We start from the raw sequence: 20,080 nt of genomic DNA, 5'->3' as shown, positions 1-20,080 counted from the left end.
TAATAGTTTCTGTAAATTAGGATGCCACCTAGTTTAGTCTCGAATGTTTAGCCGTTACCGCAGCAGAGAAACGTGAATCGAACCGGGCCGTTCCTTGGTGTTTCTCGATCGCGTTCCTTCCGCTGTCGTAACGTCCCTCCGGTAAACGCAGTTACGTGTTACATCCTGTAAACTAGTCGTAAATCGCGGATACGGGGATTACTACGCTTCATTATCGTTTTACTCTTACGGTTTGCTTGAATTCTCTTCGGTGTTTCCTTTTTCCTTTCGTGTACAAGTGTGGCGCGTATGTCGGGTCGATCGTTATTATAATAAGACATTACATCTCGAAGCTAAGGCGAAAATAAAGGAAAGATTCGGCGCGTGCGTAATACATTTCAGATCCTGTTTCGCATATTCTTTAATTCTCATAGAACGAACGTTGAAAATTTGTTTTACAACTGCAGCCGAGTATTGGTTGCCTCGCGGCCAAACGCGTCTCGCTCGCCAACTTTTCCACGCTCTCCTCCGTTCTCGAGACTCGCGTGGATCCTCGCTATATAAGTATTTCTACAGATGCGGATCTGCCGCGACTTTCCACCGTTTCGATCGATCTTACTGGCGGTTACATTCTTCCACACGAATTCGCAAAGCGTACGTTCGCTTAGGAAATCGGGAAACATGTACGCGTAAGACGGATCGAGAAGACGGAAAACTCGGGAGATCGATCGATAAGCGAGTGAAACGTACACAAGCCACGAGGACAAATGGGTGGAGGTTTTTATCGAAAGTAGTATACTAGCGTCACGCCCGTCCGTCCTTATGTTGCCTCGATAAAAATTCTAAGAGCTACTTTGTCTTCGACTCTAAGATCCTTACTTTTGTCTAACTTAATTCTCCCCGTGAACTTTTGTTTCGTCCTCGACGACGTTTGAACGGAAAACTGCATCATCATATCTTCCTTCAACGTAAAACGTATCCAGCAGCAATCTTATAGCGTCAATATATCAATTTATGTATATATATATATTTTTTTTTGTCTCATATATATTTACTTTACTTTGTGTCCTATATCAATAATAGCGTATTAGATGCATTTTTTTTCTTCACTTATACCTTATGTATGTAATATAAGTATCTTTGTTTTTCTTCATCTGTTCACAGATATATCAAAATGCGTAAACGAAAGATTCTCGAAATATCCGTTCCCTCTGATAATTCAGTTACACGCTCTCCCCTCCCCCCATCCCCCCGCTCCCCACTCTCCGTTTAACCATCCATTTCCGTTCTTTCGTACAAGCGAATCGAAAAGAAACGTTTACGAGAATATGCCATTCAGGGTATTACCGGTGGTGGGTTGATCCAAAACAGAAATTTTGTCGGGTTTGCTTGTAGATTCTGTACATTCGCTCTACACGCACACAAAAGATTCGTAGACACATTGCGTAATCGACATGAAAAATTTCCGATCCGATCCGATCCGACCCGACCCGATCCGAACCGATCCGATTCGATCCGAATCAATTTCATCGGTCGGCATCGATACGGATCGGCCGAGATCGGATCGATCGTACAGTTTAAAAGTAAAATGAAAAATTTTCGCAAAATATTCGAGTTCCTCCTTTGATTCTATCCTCGACTATAACCGTGCTGTTTAATCTTCGCAGAAATCGCGCAGCGTCGCCAAGACTTCGAGACGAGACGAAGAGAATATGTACGTACTAAGAAGAAATGTTTATTTTACGCAACGTCCCCACAAATAATTCCTTGTATCTTTATCATCTGTACTTTGTTTTCCGGTTTTCTTTGTTCCGTCTTTTTTTTTCTCTTTTGCATTTCTTTTCCACTTCTGTCGCAAATGATTCATTTGGTGATGCGAAATTTCGAATGACTTTTCATCACGTACAAGTGGTCACGGTCTACGGGACACGTTAAATTTTTTTTGTTTGGAAGGCACTTGCTACTTTTTTTTTTATACAATATTAATTTTAATCTTTTCCACATTCTCGCCTGTTCACATGCCCCATCCTTTTCTCTCGCACACTCTCTCCCTAACCCCTCTGTCTTTCGGCTAATTCTTTCTCGCAATTTCGTTCGCGGCTCTTTGAATTATATTTCTTCCTTTCTTCTTCCAATCCCATCTCCTCGCTTTGACTCACGAATTCCTTTTGCTCCGCCCTGCCGCTGGTTTCGTTCAAATTTACCTTCTCGTTGAACACATTAAGCCTAAATCGTAATAAAATCTTTTAAATTCGCGATCCTCTTTTCCTTTTCTTTTTCCGTTTCATTTTTTTCCCCTGAATCGATCGCTCTCTCGCGCGTCGTTCCGATTTTCACGAAAAATAAAACGCGCCCGATCGCACTTTTTCTCGTCGACCGAGCGCTCGAATATTTTCACCCAAAAATCTGTCGTATCAAGAATAACGCGTTTTAGAGTTTTCCCGAATTAATTTTCTAATCGCCGATAATTAACTTGCTAATCGATTCCTCCCGAAACTTTCGTACGAACCGTTTAAAGCTTTCGTAGGGGAGTGGCGCGAGAACAACGTTTTCCAAAAAGTTGCCTAAACAACGTATAACACGATGGACAGCCTATACGCCCCATTCTCTTTTTTTTCGAGCAAAAGCGAAAAGCGATGGTCTTTTCCTTTTACAGAAGGCCACTTCGAATTTTTTTTTTTGTTTTGTTTACTTTTTAATACTTACAAAGAGTCACTCCAGAACCAGTGTGCCAACTTTAAAAAATTTGCTTTTTTTCTTGTTTAGAAAGTTTCGTTCTCTCTGTCACACGCGCTCCTTTCTTTCTCTCTGTCTCTTCCGTTCCATTCGCTCTCTCATTCTTCCCCATCCTGTCCATTTCTCACTTTCTCTCTGTCTTCCCCCTCTTTCTGTTCCTAGGATGACTAGGTTCGATACGAACTCGCTCGTACTTAGACGTCGCACGAAATCTCTGAACGGCGGTTCGTGGCTAGAACGATCGAGGAGTAGACGCGAATCATTTGTGAAAGAAATTCCGAGCTGAATTGGCTTGACAGCGTGCGATCGACCGGCTAGAATTCGAACGATTCCGTAAAGGAATCGGTTCGTTTCGACGACTACTCGACTCGTGTCGTTCTTCGATTGTCGAGGATCGAGGGTGTTCTCGCGAAAAGTCGTACGCGTAACATGTAAAATTTTGAAAAATAGCACGATCTTTCCGAAAAAAACATTCACTCGCACGTATCACGCTCACACGTTCGATTCGCTCAGTCAAATGCTCGCGTTCGTCCGCTTTCAATGTTAACACAGGCACACGGCGCTCGCGCGTCTATCCACATTTTCTCTTGTTCCAAATTCAATGAATTTCACGGTAGTGTCGTCATTAATTTTTCGTTCCCTAATCTCTAAACCTTATAATTTTTATACTTGGCATACCCCAAATATGGCAGGAAGGCAATCATTACACTTAATAAAGTACAGCAATCGGTTTTGTTCTCCCTTCTGCGTGCTAACGCGTACGCACCAGTCGAACAACTTTTGTTTCTCTTTCGTTCCGTAGAGATTTAGAACGTCGACGTTGTCTCGATCGACGAACAGTCGCAAAGCGAATTTTGTACATCTCTTTCGCTTTCGTAAGATTATTCGCCATTGTTCTTCTCTTTTTCCCTTTTCTTTTTTTTCATCTCCTTTCTTCTTTTTTTTTTTCATTTCGGAAGCGCAACGTTTCTCGAATCGATCGTCCGTTTTACGAACGGCTGTAATTCCACCAGTCTCGTCTTGCTTTGCAGCGTTTCGATGCGATCTACATGTGGAACCGCGTTACGAGAAATCCACGGTATTTTCTCAGTCCGTCTGTACGGACGTTGCTTCCAACGTTCGGCGAGTCCCGACGAGCTGTATATGTCGATCCACGCGAATACTGGCTCGTGTCACGAGATCGCTTCCCAATTACTATACATTTGGCATATTAAACGTACGGTTATCGTATATGCATAGATATATAAATCTCGAGTGTAAGCGCGTGTCCGTGCAGCACACTCGCGTCCTCGCTTTTGCGCGCAGTCGGATGCTTCGTAACGAGCTCCGATCGAGCAAAGTTAGCTACGGAACGTTTTCTTAAAATAGGCGGCCTTCGAGACTGCGTCGGAATCGGTCGAGCGATCACGATCGATGCTCGAGGCTGCTGGGAAGGATTTGGCTTGAGATTCGAGGATCGAGGATCGAGAATCGAGGATCGAGAATCAGGGGATCGAGGATCGAGAATCGAGGATCGAGAATCGAGGATCGAGAATCAGGGGATCGAGCATCGATCGTAGCTGCTCCACTCGGTGTCGCTTTTCCCATGGCCCTTCTCTCTCGATCATTTCCCTTTCCCCTCCCCTCCCCTCCCCTCCCTCCCCGTTTTGATTGTAAAACTCGAACGATCTTCGCGCGAGATCGCTCTGGTATACTGCGGTATCGTCGCGAGGACGAATGGTCGGAATACGGACCGTTCGAGGCTGGAAGCACGGCGCTCGATTCGCCGCCGCCGTGTCGATTACGCGATCGCGCTCCGACGAATCGATCACCGCGGTTATACTTTCGAATAATCCGTACAGCGAGCGTCGCCTCCTCGCAGATTCGCTTCTGCGAGAAGCGTCGACGAGAAGCCTTTTGTTAGGATCCCGATGGAAGTGAGACGCTGTTCTGCCGATCCAACGGGCAACGATCAGCTCGTTCGATTTCGAGCTTGTCGCGCTTACTATTCGCAACGCGAGTCGGTTAGCGGCTCCAGCTTAACGGGAATTTTGTCTTTGTCCTTGAGTCCGTGAGGACTCTTTACGAGATCCGCGATGTCCTCCTGGAAGAGATTCTCCGGTCGTGGGCTGACGAAGCTTCGCGCCGGCTTGTACGTCATACCACTCACGCCGATCCCGACTTCCACGCTGCTAGGTATGTGTCCAGGATCCATCAGAGGGCCGAGAGGACTCGCCAGAGGACTCTCCATCGGGCTCTCTGGTGGGCCGCCGGAGCCTGGACTGGCCAAGCCCAAATTTAGCGGCGAGTTTCCGTTATTCCCGCCGCCTCCGCCGCTACCGTTGTTACTCCCGATAACCGGTGTACCGCTGTTGTTGCTGTTGTGGTGATGCTGACTGGCTTGCATCGCTGCTTGTAGATTCGACGAGAGGCTCGTCGACAGATTCGTAGACAGATTTGTCGCCATCATATCGTGTTGCTGCGAGTGCGCCGCCGCTACCATGCTGCACATTTGATGTCGCAGTCCTACGTCAACCAACAACCCCGAATATTAATTTTCTTCCTTTCGATAGAAAGCTGCGCCAGCAAGACAATTAGAAAGATAAATATTAGCTTGTCCGGAAAGTGTCTTTCTTTCGCAAACGTGTCTTTTGCAACAGTCCACCTTCGTACAAACGTGAAACCAAGTCCGTGAAATGTCGCGGTGTTTAACTCGACAGAACAAAATCGATCGCACGTAATTCGACAAAATAATATAAAACAAAAAAAAACCTTGTGCGTCTATTATTTCCTCATGAAACGAAAGAAACTTTTCGGACAACCTAATACATATATATGGTAGTCTATCGTTACCTTGAGCGACCGCAGCAACCGCGGCCGCGGCTGCCGCTCCGGGGCTGACCGCGCCTTCGGGACCGTTGCAAGCCGCGTAATTTGCCAAACTCGGATACATCGAAGTCGGCTCTTCCTTCACCATGTGCGGCGAGTGTCCATCGCGGAACACCACGGCTCGAATCACACCGCGAATGTGCTCGTCGGGCCAAACACCCAACAGAATCCTTTGCGGTCTGCCTCTGCCTTTCGGACGAAGATCTGACCAGGCAAAAAACAAACGAATGGTATGCCGATGTCTCGGTATTTCCGGGCAACGCCTGCTTCGTTGCGAACTCTAGTTACGCTGATTTTCAAAAATCGTAAAACGTAAAACGTAAAGAACAACGTGATTCGGCTTTTTGAAGTTTGTCATCCGAGCGAAAGAATCTTAGAATATCCGACTAATACTCACCGGCTCCTCCATCAGCACTCGGACCCAGCATATTGTGTACTCGATTCGCGTACAATACGAAGGTCGGGTATGGGATGTCGTATTTTCTGCAACAAAGTATCAGGAAGCGTGTGAGAATGAGAAGAGCTGTTGGATCGATGGTGCACGATCGAGAGAATGTTTGTAGCTGAAAGCGGCAGCACGACGAAATCGATCGATTCTCGTAAAGATTATCGGACTCGTTCCGCGAAACGTTGCTCGATCGGGCAGCACATGCTCGCACAAAGGGAAACAGCCTTTAACGACTACGCGTTATTACGCGCGTGCGATACGCGCGTTTTACGACTAAGCTGTAAAAGTTCTTAAGTTGATCGCTCGCCGAACCCAACAGCCAATTGTTTTCTCTCTGTTTTAACCCATTTACATCCGACGCAGGTTATCGTTCGATTCTCGCAACTAAATCATTTCCACCGAATCGCTCGAAACTTTCGCCGCAGATTGTTCAGTTGCGACGAAACAAATCGTAACCTTTGTAAATTAATTTCGCTTAACCATTGGCAGAACATCATCTGGAAAAATCGGTAAACCGATACTTTTTGTCTCGAACGATTAAAAGCGAACGATAACATCGATGGCCCTCGCGAAACCAACCGCGATAATCGCAGCCTGTGTAATCGAGTTTATCGAAAATCTCATTAAAAATTCGGCGTTTCGTTAGAACGGTCCGATGAACTTTCTTAGTTTAATTTGTCCCGTCGCGCCACGAATATCCGCCTGATAATGAAATTCTTCTCGCCACTTTCCTCCAGCGAACAGGGCGAACGTCTGATGCAGATGTAATTCGGACCACCCATCTGGTTGAGCAGCGACGCGACGCCATTCTTTATTTGGTTAACGCGAGAAATTTGGTTTCGGTTAATGCCAGACGGAAGGAGAAAACGAACGGCCGTGAACGAAAAACTAAAACTTGATAAGTATATAGTTACCTTGCTGCTTGACTCAAGGACAATCCTTCTTTCAGTACGCTGAAGATCGCCTCCGCCATGGTTTCTGGTCGCCAGGACTTGAGCGGGCCGCGTTCTCGAAAGCGCAGATTGTGCACCAGGCTCTGATTGGTGTTCCAGCATTTCTGCCACATCGATTGCAGCTGATACTGGTAGCTGTCTGTTTAGTTTACGCCCCCCGTGGAAAAAGAGAAAACAGAAAAAGCACGGCATTAGTAAGTGTCGGGATTTTCACTGGTCGAAGGAAGACGCGTATAAAGGAAGAAGATGGGTGAATCTTAACATCGCGAGATCAACCTTTCGATCCATCTCTCTCTCTCTCTCTCTCTCTCTCTCTCTGTCTCTCTGTCTCTCTGTCTGCCTCTCTTTCTCTCTTTTAGTTTTACTTTTATGCATTTTCGTTGCGTCGTTGCGGCGCATCGGTTTCGTTAACGCGATCGATCGATCGATCGATCGAAAAGCTGATTCGCTGTCACGCGAGCGTGTAAACGGACGCTCGTCGATTCGCGTGAACCAATGCAAATGCATCGAAAGAATCGAATTGAATGGAATCGTTTCGAATGCGACGATTCGAATTCGACGAAACGATGCAAGCGTACGACATATAAATAGGGTAAATAACCAGACGTAGGTAAGTCGAGCGAAGGTGCGAGTATCGTGTAGTTAGGTTCCTTTGTAGCTGCTTGGGCGAAGCGTACCTGCGAACAAAGTATTGAAAGGCAAGTTGCGGGCGGGGAAAAGTGGGAACGGGGAATAAACGCTGCGTGTCGTGTACGTTAATCGTATCGATTGTATTATCGTTGGCGTACAATCGTTATAGAATAAAAAAGAAAGAAAGAAAGAAAGAAATAGAGAGAGAGAGAGAGAGAGAGAGAGAGAGAGAAAGAAAGAAAGAAAGAAGGAAAGAAAGAAAGAAAGAGTTCTTAACGAAACAAGCTCGATCGTCGATAGAAAATATTTTTTCCTTAACGTTAAACGTTAATCGCAGGCTCGCAACCGTTTGCCTTGGAGCGCGCGAGTACCATACGACTCGAATACCGGCTACGCCACGAACGGTTGGCCTCAATTCGCAACGATTATTTAATAGTTAACTTATTGGGTTTAATTGAGCATCCTCCAATTTGACGATTAATACAATTAATTGGAAAGGAAGGCGCGCGTGCGCGCCTCGGTACACGCGCACGCGTGTCCGATCCAGACCGCGAGTCGTCCGGCTTCGTTTTCAAAAGATGCAGCGAGATCGGTGAACAACGAGTAACCTTATGGTAATCGCGATCATGCGATTTTACTAGGCGGTATTTTGGTCGATTTTCCAAATCGCCGAGTTCCCATCGTTCGTAACGAAGAGACGACGTCGGTCGTGAATCACGTTAACGTTAACGAAAAATCAATTAACGTTAGGTAACCGACGCAAAACGTAGAAAAGGAAAATGAAACGAACATCGTCGTAGCGCTAATAATACGAGCGACGGTTTTTCCTTGAAATCTCGTCGGCCGTGAGAGAGAAACGCGCTCTATTCGCGACGAGTATTCTACGAGAATCGGACGATGGGTCCGTGTTACAAAAGTAATCGGCCGAGATCGATTTAACGCTATTTCCGTCGTAATTAAAGCGAAACGATGTACGAACACCAGGTGGAAAATTAGCGCGACGAGTATATTTACCAACGGAGCCACGGGCTGACCGGGCGTTCCGCGATAAACGTTAAAAGGATGTGCCTCGTGTTACGTTGCGCTGGGAAGTGTCGCTTATTCGTTAATTACGGCGAATGCTGGTCGAGTACACAGCGGTTTGAGAATTTCGGACATCTTTTTCGAAAATATCTTTAACTTTCTTAACGCACGCGCGACAGTTTCGAAAGCATATTTAGAACGTGAAAACACAAGTTGCCCGTCGGGCATAAGGTTGCAACGTTCTCGAGTTGCAGCATTTTTCGTATTCTAGCAATTTTTTTGCACACAAAAATATACAACGCAGGCTAAATGTCATCGAACCGCATTTATTGCGCAACGTTCGCTAATCGCGTCGGAATACTTTAGTCGAATACGTCGGTTAACAAATTCGAACGATTTTCAATGTATAAAACAATCGACGACGAGACAGGTGCGAGTCTGTGCTCGAGCAAAGTTGCTCGCTTCCAACACTAAGCAAATTCGTACTAAGCAAATATCAAGCTGTTATAAAAGTTCCGTCGTACCATAGCCGCTATGCCACTCACATCGGCATCCCAAATGTTTGCTTTGTATTATTAGCAGGTGTTCCACTGCAAACACCATGCTATGGTTACTAATTGTTAAAAAAAAAAAAAAAAAAAAAAAGGAGGCAAACGATTCGACGTCATCGTCGTTTTTTTGTCGAAACACCAAAGAAACCATCTGGAAATTAAAACGACCAGAATGAAATTCCGATCGATGGAACGATAGAACAGAAGCGATGCCAGCGTCATGGTCATGGTTTTGCGCCGAACGAAACCTCTGCGACAGCCTGACGCAATTTCGTCGTAACAAACGCTCTTAACAAATCGTAACGACCAACTTTCCTGTCTTTACGAATGGAATGATCGCAAGAAATCCGATTAAACGGTCCCACCAAGAGTCTATGATTTACAAGCAAGTTTAATAAAATAACTTTTACGTAAGTTTCGCGTAACTTCCAACGATAGTAAATTCGTTGATATTACGATCGAACAAGATATTCGCAGAAACATCTTGCAATTTCTAGGATTAAGAAGTCGACGTTTTTATCGATCTGTCCGATATTCGTGACGACGAGGCTCGAGTCGCAGCGACTAAAAATAAGAATCGAATTCGTTAAACTACACGGATTGGAAGACGTGGTGCAGAAGGCACTGGATTATCGCTGGAACAATCGTTAGCCGCGATAACGCAATATATTATTATTGCTCTTGCTACGTTCTAAACGTTACTGTTATCATTAATCCCTATCACTTATTATGGTCCCATTGCAAAGGATACGCGTCAGTTCGAGAACGCTAGGCTTGGAAAGAGTTTGGTTCGCGAACCAGAAATGGAATGCGCATGGAATGTGAAAAATATCGATCGAAGGGGAATCGCGGAACGCGATGGGAGTCGCTGTTTCGTTGTTCGGAACGAACGTTGCAGAGTATTCTAACATCGTCCGTCGTCTGCGTTTCCAGCGATTACGTTCGAGCGTAACGCGCCGAAAGTCGACTCTCGGGGAAAAAAGGCACAGTTTTACAAGGCTTGCACGGTTCGCGTTGCTCGCAATGGCGAGACATAGACGCGGAAAGCAGCACGCTCCTTCGAGGAAGACGGATTATCGTTTACTGATCGTTTTCGTTCTCGTCGTTGAAGTAAAGCGATACTATCGAGTGCTTTTTACAGAAAGCCCACCACCAACGGAAACCAGAGAGACCGTTAAACACAAAGTTAGGGTCGCGTTTTCGCCTCAGCTTTTCCACGAAGTTGAGGATCGCGTTCAGCGACTTTTTCGTCCGACGATTGTACGGACTGACGCTGATGTCGCAGCAGAATTCGAGCACGGCCGTTTCCTCGCTCGAGTTCAGACCCGCTTCCTCCAGGACCATCATTCTCTTCGTCTTTCCCAGGATGTTGTCGTACAATGTGCCTTTCGGTATTCCGTATTTCGTGGACGCCTGGGTGAAGCGCATCTTCTGAGTAACCACAGCCTCGATCGCTTCCTGGAGATCGTGCCGCGTCCACGTGGGCGCCTTCAGCTTCAGCAGGGTGGAATAGTCAGCTAGAAAATAGTCAGGGATTTCGACTTTTTTCGTGATACCCTGTGGCTGCACCTATCCCAGATCGAACGATCTTGGAGGTAGCTGGCCGTCGGACTCGATACATCGTTATATTTTTCTTTTTTTTTTTTTTTTTTCGCTGCTACACTTTCCCGCAAATACCATCCAAACTTGCCCCCTTTCTCGATCCCCTATTCCCACCCCTACACAAGCATCGCCGTGTCTTGTATTCCTTTGTCGTCTCTCTTTGCTCCGTTTGCGCATTATTCGTCGGCCACGTGATCCTTTTTCTGAGAATTTCCGTGAATTGCGAGAACGTTTCGGCGGAAGATGTGAAGATTTATCGCGCGCGCGAACCGCGAACAACAGTGGCGCGCGACGGGTGGAAAAGAAACGGAGACAAAGCGGCGAAACAATGAGACGCGGCACGAATCGCCGATAAAACGTTTAATCGCGGCGGACGTTTCGCGAATGCCACCGTTCCACCACACCTTCCACGAAAGCAGAAAAATCGGAACGAGTACCGAGAAGAAGAACCGGCATGAAATATGCTTGTAAAAGCAACGGAAATCGTCTGCTGTGTCGGCTGTGAAATCATTGGAAGATACTAATGGCGAGCGCATAAAACGTTCCGTTGCAACATCGTTGATATCGCGCGAAACTTACCAACGATACTACTAAAAAGACGAGAAGCACATAAACGAGGAGATTAGGTGGAAATAAAAACGGAGGATCCGAATGCGCGTCGGTAACCGTCGATGAACCGAGCTATGGACGCGTTGATTCGCGAGAGAAGAAGATTTTACCAGACACAGTTCGGTGAAGGGATACGTAGCACACAAGTGGGAGAACTGGCTGCGAATCGCGAGTACGTTATTGGTGCCATTAACGGCTGGCCCCTTGCTCCCCTATCTAAATTGCTTTCTATAATATATTAAAGTAACGCGGATTCTTGCGCTTTATTATTGCCAAGATAACGACACAGCCTTTTTCTTCCACCGCTATCACCCTTCTCCTTCGTCCTCTACCCTCCTCCTCGTATTCTCATTCACTGCTATACTTCGCGCCCATTCCTTCGTCTATACTTTCGTTGGGCGTTCTCCTTCACCGACGTGTTCCCGATTTCTTCGAGCCGCGCCGTCTCCCACCGTAATTCTCCGCTTTTTCCACTTCCGTTTCTTTCCTCCCTCGTCTTCTCGCCACTTCGTCCAAGTCCATTTCCGTTGTTATCGGCATCTTCACCGTTTCGTTCGTCGACCATCGACCGAGGACAAAGATGATCAAGTCGGCAAAGGGGAGGAACCGCGATCGCGAGAATATGGAAACTCGCGGCAAAACGTCATCGCGCGCACCATTTCTTTCTATGTACGTTTTCGTAGAGAATCTCGAAGAACGATCGGTTCGACGTGCAGTTACGTTCTAGTTTCCTGAAATGTGCTGTCGAGACAGCGAGCGGATTAGGTAGACGTGGAATGTGGCGAACAACTTACCTGCTATACTGGACGTGGAGGCTCCGAGCCAAGCGTGGGACGACTCCAACAACTTGGCCTGAAACAGAAGAAACATATTACGTTAGAATTTTCAGTCATTTTTCGATCTCGATGTTTCGATCGCGTTTCGCAAACCAGCGACCACAATTATTGTTTTTCGACCATTCGCGGAGAGACGCGATCGCGAGGAAGCGCGTCAATGGGAGTCGTAAATTCCCGTTACGATTAGACAATCGACGCCACGAAATGATCGATCCCCTATTTCGGTTGGGATAATAGAAGTGGTTTAATTAGTATAACACTTGATTAACAATTCAAAGATGTGTAGCGGCACTCGACAGTAAACTTTTTTATTTTTTTATTTGGTAGACTTTTTACAATCAATTCTCATTGAGAATTATAAGTAAATTATTTTGGCGTGATACTGTAACTTGGATTATAAGAGTTTATAGTATGTTTGATTCTAGTTGAATCTAACGCTTCAATCTAAAGGGTATTGTCTTTTTAGTTTGCGGATCTGATCCGTCGTGTCAAGTAATTGGGTAACTAATGGGTTTTGGTGGTTGTTGACTCTTGTATTATATCTGTTTCTGAATTTAAGTAAACTTTCCAACGGTTTCTGTCCCGTGGCTCGCTACGCAAAGATACCTATTCTTCGGACAAGATGATTGCCAGGTATCGATACATCCTCACAGAATATTTTCAGGTAGCCTAAGGACCCGCTATAAATCTTAGGATATATTTAGCTAAGGTTCTCCAAAGGAACAAATAGTCTTTGCCTGAACAATCCCTAAATCTATCACTTACTACGGGGAGATACGGGAAATCTGCTTTCCTCATGTACAATGCTTCCCGCTAGCAACTTTCTCTCAAGGGCAGTTAGCATCCTTCTCCAACCATCAACGCAGAAATTAACCAATTAACAGCAACGTCCATTTACCTCACTTTGCGAACCAAGGCTTTCCTCGACGAATCCGATGATCTCGTATCCTTAGACACACCCCGTCATAGTTTTCCTCCGCAGTATCATCGCGACGAAAAGTCAGTCGTTAGACGCCTGTCCGAGTCGATAGTTGGTAGTTTTCTTCTTTTTTTTTTTATTTGGTAAACTTTTACAATCAATTCTCATTGAGAATTATAAGTAAATTATTTTGGCGTGATACTGTAACTTGGATTATAAGAGATTCTAGTTGAATCTAAAATGCTTCAATCTAAAAGGTATTGTCTTTTTAGTCTGCGGATCTGATCCGTCGTGTCAAGTAATTGGGTGACTAATGGGTCTTGGTGGTTGTTAACTCTTGTATCTGTTTCTGAATTTGGATATTTCTTCTTTGACTGTGGGTATCTTAAGGTCGCGATGTATTGCTTCGTTTTTGATTGGAATTTCTATGTTGGAATTACTCGCTGTTCCCCGTAGTTGAATTCCATAGGTCCAAACAGGTCTTAATATGGCTTTATATAGCATTATTTTACTCTGCATGTTTAAGTTGGTGCGTCTGCCAATGAACTAGTAGAATTTTTTTAGTTTTCATTTCAGTTGTTTGGATTTATCTACGATGTGCCGTTCCCATGTCATTCTTCTATCCAGAATCATGCCCAGATATCTGACTGTATCTTCGTTTGGAATTGGAATATTATTTATGATCACCTGTGGGCAGGATTGTTTTCGCAGCGTGAAAGTTATACGACTGGATTTATTTTCATTTATTTTGAAGCGCCATTGATAGTTGTTGATAGTTAGCAGTAATAATTGATCTGATTGAAGATTCCTCATCATCATCGTCATCATCCGAACTTGCATCGTGCATCGAAACGCATCGACCAGAAGTCGAACTTGTAATCGCGAACTGCTAATAATAATCGCGAGTCCTACGCATAGTGTACGCATAGAGTATAATGAATTAGAATATTAGAATATTAATGAATATACATTGTTAAATATATTCAAGAGTTCCTCCCGCACCTATCACGACCTATCTACCTCAGATACTATATATGTCGGAGAAGAAAGGACATCGGGGCCTTTGTTTTGGAACTTTTGGGAAGACCCCGATACTTTAGTCTACACCTTTCGTGATAGCGGTACTTGAATAATAAAATTTAGAAGTAGTTGTTTATGATTTAATCCGCCTACGTGTGCGCGAGAATTATGACAATTATGACAATAAGGCTTGGGCTCGAAGTGACACAACGGGTCGCTGAACGTAGCCAGGGTCACGGGATGGACGTTTTTACCTAACAGAGGTATGGAGTAATTGTACAGCTCTTCTTAAAAATATAGTTGACCCGAGAAGTACAGAGAGGTACGGAGAAGAGTGCAGAATAAGTGCAGTTCGACTTGGACTGAGGAAGTTAGTTGAGCTCTACTTGTGCACGAGTAAGTTGTGTTACACTCGAATTGTGGACCAGTGTGTTCAGTTCGACTTGGACTTTGGAAGAAAGCACATTTGCTACCCCGTTGACCGTGGATTCGTTATTGAGCCTAAGATCATTGCCATTAGCATTTCGAGTATCTAATTACAACGGTTACTTGTCAAACTCTGTAATAATCATATTTGTACTAGCAAATATCTTCTCTATTGCATAACAACAATGTCTAATCCAAATGAAGATTCGTTACACGCCCATAACCCTAATGATAACTCGACATATATTTCCAACAACTTTGTAGAGAAGATGGTTACGCTGGTGCGTAGATATAAGTTAAGTAGGCGAATGATCGAAAGATTGAGAACCCGGTCAAGAGATGTTGACTGTTCTAAGGTCGACGAACCAGTGAAGTCCGGTGACGATGCTGTTGCAAAGGAAAACTCTTGTTCGGTGGTGATCGCCCCATCGCTGGTCCGGGAAACACGTCCAAACCCACGTTTTCCCAATTTTCACCTGATGCAGCAATAACCATAAGGAACCTCCAGACTCGAAGATGTTTCATGCCACTTAACGGCACATCAAAAATCTTCGTTTTATGACAGTTGCTTAGGATTATCGCGATCCGCTTAATTCAATGTGCACAACTGGTGGCTGCCTCGAACGTAAAGAGTCACCAGACGTAACAATTACAGATCGCAAGGTTTGCGAGCGAACGCAGAAGGGTTAACGCGTGGAGGCGGCCGGTGGAAAAAGTGAGACGATGTCGGAAGATGCTCGGCGGAGACCGAGGGAGCGAACGGGTTCCGTAGAAGCGAAGCCCGCGTCTCTGTCGACAACTTTACTAATATGCGAGTTTTTCCGGGTCTCTATAAAGGGGTTGCGAGACGCGGCAAAAGCGCAAGACACACGCAAAGTTGGCTCATTTGAAAAGTTTTGGTCCGCGATTTCCGCAATACCGAGAGATCGGGCGGCGCGGCCTACCGACGCCGGACTTCTCATATACCGAATCACTTGCAGGAGCCACACCACTCGGCTGACTTTCCAAATGAATTTTTAAGGGTCGAAGGGCTTCGCTCCTCGTTTGATACGCGCCTCGATCCTCTATCAAACTGGCACTCCACCGTGCTTTCTCTCTCTCTCTCTGCGTCCATCGTGGCTATCGCTGTAACGCCGCGAGAATGCTACCGACGAGAGTGAGACTCTAAACTTTAGCCGGCGATAAACCTGCTCTTTTCCGAGACAACGAGCATTCCTTCGAACCATCCGCCGCGTGTTTACCTTGGAGAAAACGAATTTTCGTTGGTACGTTTGCGCGTTCCTCTGCGAACTGACACAATGAAAGCGGAAATAACAACGGTATAATAACGTAACGAGACGACAAAAGGGAAGATAAAGTAGGTTCTATTAAGAGTTCAAATCCGATCTCCGGAGAGACATTGTGTCGAGACGAAACAGTCGGCACAATAATAATAATAATAATAATGCTTATAATAGCGGTAGGTGCGGCTGGGTAGCGACTCGTAACCTTGAACGAGAAGATAAGACCTGCGATTCGTTCAACGTTGCTGCGAGATGACGGTGTCTAATTTATTCAAAACGATAGGAGCGTTACGGCGAAACCCGACTAGACGATGCTCTAACACGTAAATCTATCGTGTCTCGATAGCGGCGGATAAATAATTTGAAGATTCGCTGGTGAAACGATATCCAGCGGTTTGGTAATAAAGAAGAGGACAGCCGGGCGTGCACGCGTCTCGAGGAAACCACAAAACGTGTATCGGTGCGACAGGGAAATCGGGTTTACCACGGGAACAAGTCCATTGCACACTAATGCACACACGCCGCATCCTGTCATGCGTGCATTTTTCATCGTCTCGTGCGGCTGTCGCGGGCTGCGCCTTCAAGAATGCACGTCGCGGTGCACGCGACACGTCGTACCGCACGCTCGACCGCTGCATTAACGAGAAAATTGCTCCTCGCATTCTTCCGACCTTTTCTCTTCCTCTCCTCTGCTCGTCTCGTTTGACTCGTAAGACCGAGCCAACCTTCTTCAGCGGAAAGAATCTCTGTTCGAGACTCGTCTTGTTACGACCGCTCGAACGCCGGGACGAAGCTTGTTCGCAACGTGCGTTGCAACGATCTACAGGTTAAGAAGGAAAATCCTGCGTCTGAAACGAAGCTTCCAACGGATAGCTTTTTTCTAGAAGGTTTAAGCTCTTGAACGTTGCAACCGGGTACGTGTAACATCAATCCACATCAGAGACCAGGCCACATACCGCGGGCAAGATGGCAGCCAGATGTTTGTACATCCTTGGCGCGTATCCTCAATAGTCTTAAGGACCCCCCATGGGTCTTGGCATTTTCATAGTTGAGGCCCTTCAGACCAAACAACTATCTTTCGTTTCAGGTTTCCTTTATATTTATTGTTTGCTACGCAGGTTGACACAGGAAAGTTAGTTTCCCTCACGTTTGGTATCTTCCGTTAGCAACTTTCTCTCGAGGGCGGCTAAAACCCTTCCTGGTTTACCAACCTTCTTATTATTCGATCGGATTATTCGGTCTACTGCCCTGAATTTTCTAACCAAATTTGTCATCAAAAAATCCGATGGTCCCGTGTCCTTAGATACACCCATCCCTAGCTTTCCTCACACACAGTATCGTCGGTAAAACTTCACTTATTCTGTATCCTTAGAATAGTCAACATATCTTTACCGGTTTCTACCCTCAGACCAGTCGCGTACTTGATCAATGTATACTCAAGTGTGAATATTAAGTGAAAAATAAAGTTTAATAAAAAAAAACAAAGTTATAATTGTGTTACGGCACAACCTTCTTGTTTTATCATCTAACCCGCAAGTTTACGTGACATACGCGTCGCTAATGTCACGTAAACCGGCACTCTTCAAAACCGATGGGCTGATGACGGACACCCACCAGACGGCAAGAGAGTGCACGCGGCATAAGGAGGTCCAGGGCTCAGACCCAACACCCGGGGGTCCTCCCTACGTCATAAGATAACCATTTGTGTAGGGACGCGACCGAGTTGTAAGAGCTTCAGTCTTGGAAAGTCACGGCTGGAGTTCGGAACTAAACTGTCATTAGTGTAATCAAGGTGTTAGCAAATAAATTCTCTCTTTTTTTATTTTCATCTTCGATTTCTTTTTTTTACTTTACGTGACACTAACGTCGCAAGCGTCGAAGCTTTCGACGCGTGTACGGCCGAACCGTTACGAGTCGCGTCGCTGTTCTTGAAGAACTTGAAAAAAGATTTTATTTTTAGAAATGCAATGGACTTTCAGTGAAATGGTTTGGTCGAATGCTCGCGACGTGATGCTCAGGATCGCGAAGCGTCACCTCGATTTTCACGCGTTCAGCAGCGCTTACGAGCGCCGACTTGCCTTGACGGAAGATGGATGGCCTAAATCCAAGGGGACAATGATAAACAAAAGTGAGAATAGACGCGGACGAGCGACAGCGGCCTAATTAAGAAAGGCTTCGAATTTCCGGTTTTCCGGACATCCTCGCGGAAAATCCTGTGAACCTTGCAACGCGAGGGATTTGCCAGCTAGTCGTCTATCGTTGCTAATTCCTGCAAATATTTGCCGGGCAAGGATATAGGCGTGCGCGAAATGAATAGGCGTCGGAAGGACGCGAGGGGAGATCTGATGAGAGAGTATGAAAGAGAGAGGAGAGAGAGAGAGAGAGAGAGAAAGAGTGAATGTATGCACGGGGATTTGAGTGAATGCGAAGGGACGAGGACGAGGACGAGGACGAGGACGAAGACTAGTCGGTGAGCAGGCTCGTTCTCTCCTTCACCGGTGCCACAGACGCTCTACAGACGCCCCACCGACGCCGTTGACGTCGTCGAGGCTGCCGTCGACCGGCTGGAGTTTCACGCGGCAGAATGCACCGCGCCACGGCAAATTTCTAATCAGATTAGCGCGGATTAGCAAAGTTCGTTTGTTCTAATGAAATTCGTCTAAATTAACGTCGGAAGAGGGAACGCCGCCTGAGGAGGAACACGCCGAAATCGGGAGAAAAGGGTAGCGAGGGGACGAAGGGGAATCGGGGCGTACAGACTGTACGTTCAAGAACCATCCTTCGATTCTTTCTCTCTTTTTCTCTTTTTCGTCGCTATTCGATTATCACGCTCGCGTTACCCGTGACATCAATTTCGCACGGATCCTAAAGAAAAATACAATTTCACCTGCGTTCGTGGCGAGGAATCCGGCAAAACGCACGTGACGGCACGGTGCGAGCGAGCGCTGGAACAGCGGCACGGGACGACGAGATAAAGAGGAAAAGAAGGAGAGGGAGTGGAGCACGCGCGTTGATTGTCGTGGAAACGCGTTGCGGCTCGCGCGAAAACACGCGGCACCTGTGAATCTGCGCGCACGTAGGCACCACGCGCGTGTAATCTAGGACACGCGAGCCTCTCCTCCTCTTTCGCACGCACGCGCTGATATTTTATTCAACGATATCGCGCGCAAACTATTCCACCGATAGTCAGCCGGTTGTCGCGCTTAAGTTTCCCTCTCTATCGCCGGCCGTGCGTAACCGAACGCAAACAACGCGTATTTTATTCATCCGGTAGGTCAGATACGCGAAAAACATCGGGATCGTTGCGCGTCGCGTCGAATTACACGAAAACGCGAGAAACGCGCGTCGACTGCCCGTCTTTCTGTCTCAGAGTTGCGCTTCGTGAAAGATCGGTAAGCTTCGCTTTCTTCGGATCGTCAAAAGTGGGAAACGACGCGGGGAGAGCAGGGGCAGACGAGGACGGAGATCAGGTTCGCTTTCGAACGAGAGACGGGCGGCAGAGAGGTTGAGCGCGCAGTTGGAATTGTTTACAATTTACAGAGGCAATCGAAGCGACTAGGTCGGCGAAGAGAACGGCAAGAGGATGGGTGGAGTCCTGTTGACGCATTGACTCGTCATTATCGCTCAACGAATCGTCCAGTTCGATAGGAACGACGCTTTTTAGCGAGTGGCTTTATTTGTGTCCGACCTGTGGACAGTCGTCGTTCAACGAGCAAACGTTCCTCCGTCCCTCTCTCTCCCACTTCTCTTCTCTGTGCCAACCCTGCCAGCCGTTTTACTCGTTTTCACGAGTCTCTTGCGCTCTTTGCCGGTCACTGCTTTTTCGTCGTTCCGTTTTATTTCCAGCCAGACTCTACAGGTAGTCACGTACGGGCGACGGTCGATGGAACTGACCGTTCCGATAAATCCTCTCGAATAGTCGCGTGGACGCGGCAAAATATGTTGCCATCCAGCGAAACACCACTCGCTTCCATTCTTCTTCCGCCACCGTACTACGAATTTAACGCCAACTTTCTCCAAATCGTTTGTCCCCCGATCCGCCGCGTATCCAGTTCCTCTCATCGACTCGACTTATTATTCCGATTCGACGTCGATCGATCTACCCTGGTGCTTTTCATCAGCGGGAACAAGATTACAGAACGCTGCGGAATCCTGTCGTACGTTAAATGCCTTGCAGTGTCGGTTAGCCGCCGAGGG

General features: G+C 46.3%; 1 protein-coding gene across 1 annotated transcript in view; it reads right to left on the bottom strand.

The window, feature by feature from the left end:
- Nucleotides 1-1,000: 1,000 nt before the first annotated feature.
- LOC122569398 (protein bric-a-brac 1-like) overlaps nt 1,001-20,080 on the bottom strand; it is a gene marked incomplete at its 5' end in the record, with an annotated part of 164,834 nt that continues 145,754 nt past the window's right edge. The window contains 5 exon segments of the mRNA XM_043730384.1: nt 1,001-5,220; nt 5,548-5,787; nt 5,981-6,066; nt 6,946-7,123; nt 12,194-12,251. Of these exon segments, the coding sequence (XP_043586319.1) occupies nt 4,700-5,220; nt 5,548-5,787; nt 5,981-6,066; nt 6,946-7,123; nt 12,194-12,251 (1,083 nt within the window). The 3' untranslated portion in view covers nt 1,001-4,699.

Source organism: Bombus pyrosoma, linkage group LG7 (assembly GCF_014825855.1).
Source record: "Bombus pyrosoma isolate SC7728 linkage group LG7, ASM1482585v1, whole genome shotgun sequence".
Taxonomy (NCBI): Eukaryota; Metazoa; Arthropoda; class Insecta; order Hymenoptera; family Apidae; genus Bombus; species Bombus pyrosoma.
Note: the sequence above shows the minus strand (reverse complement) of the source record. Positions and strands in the feature narration are given on the sequence as shown.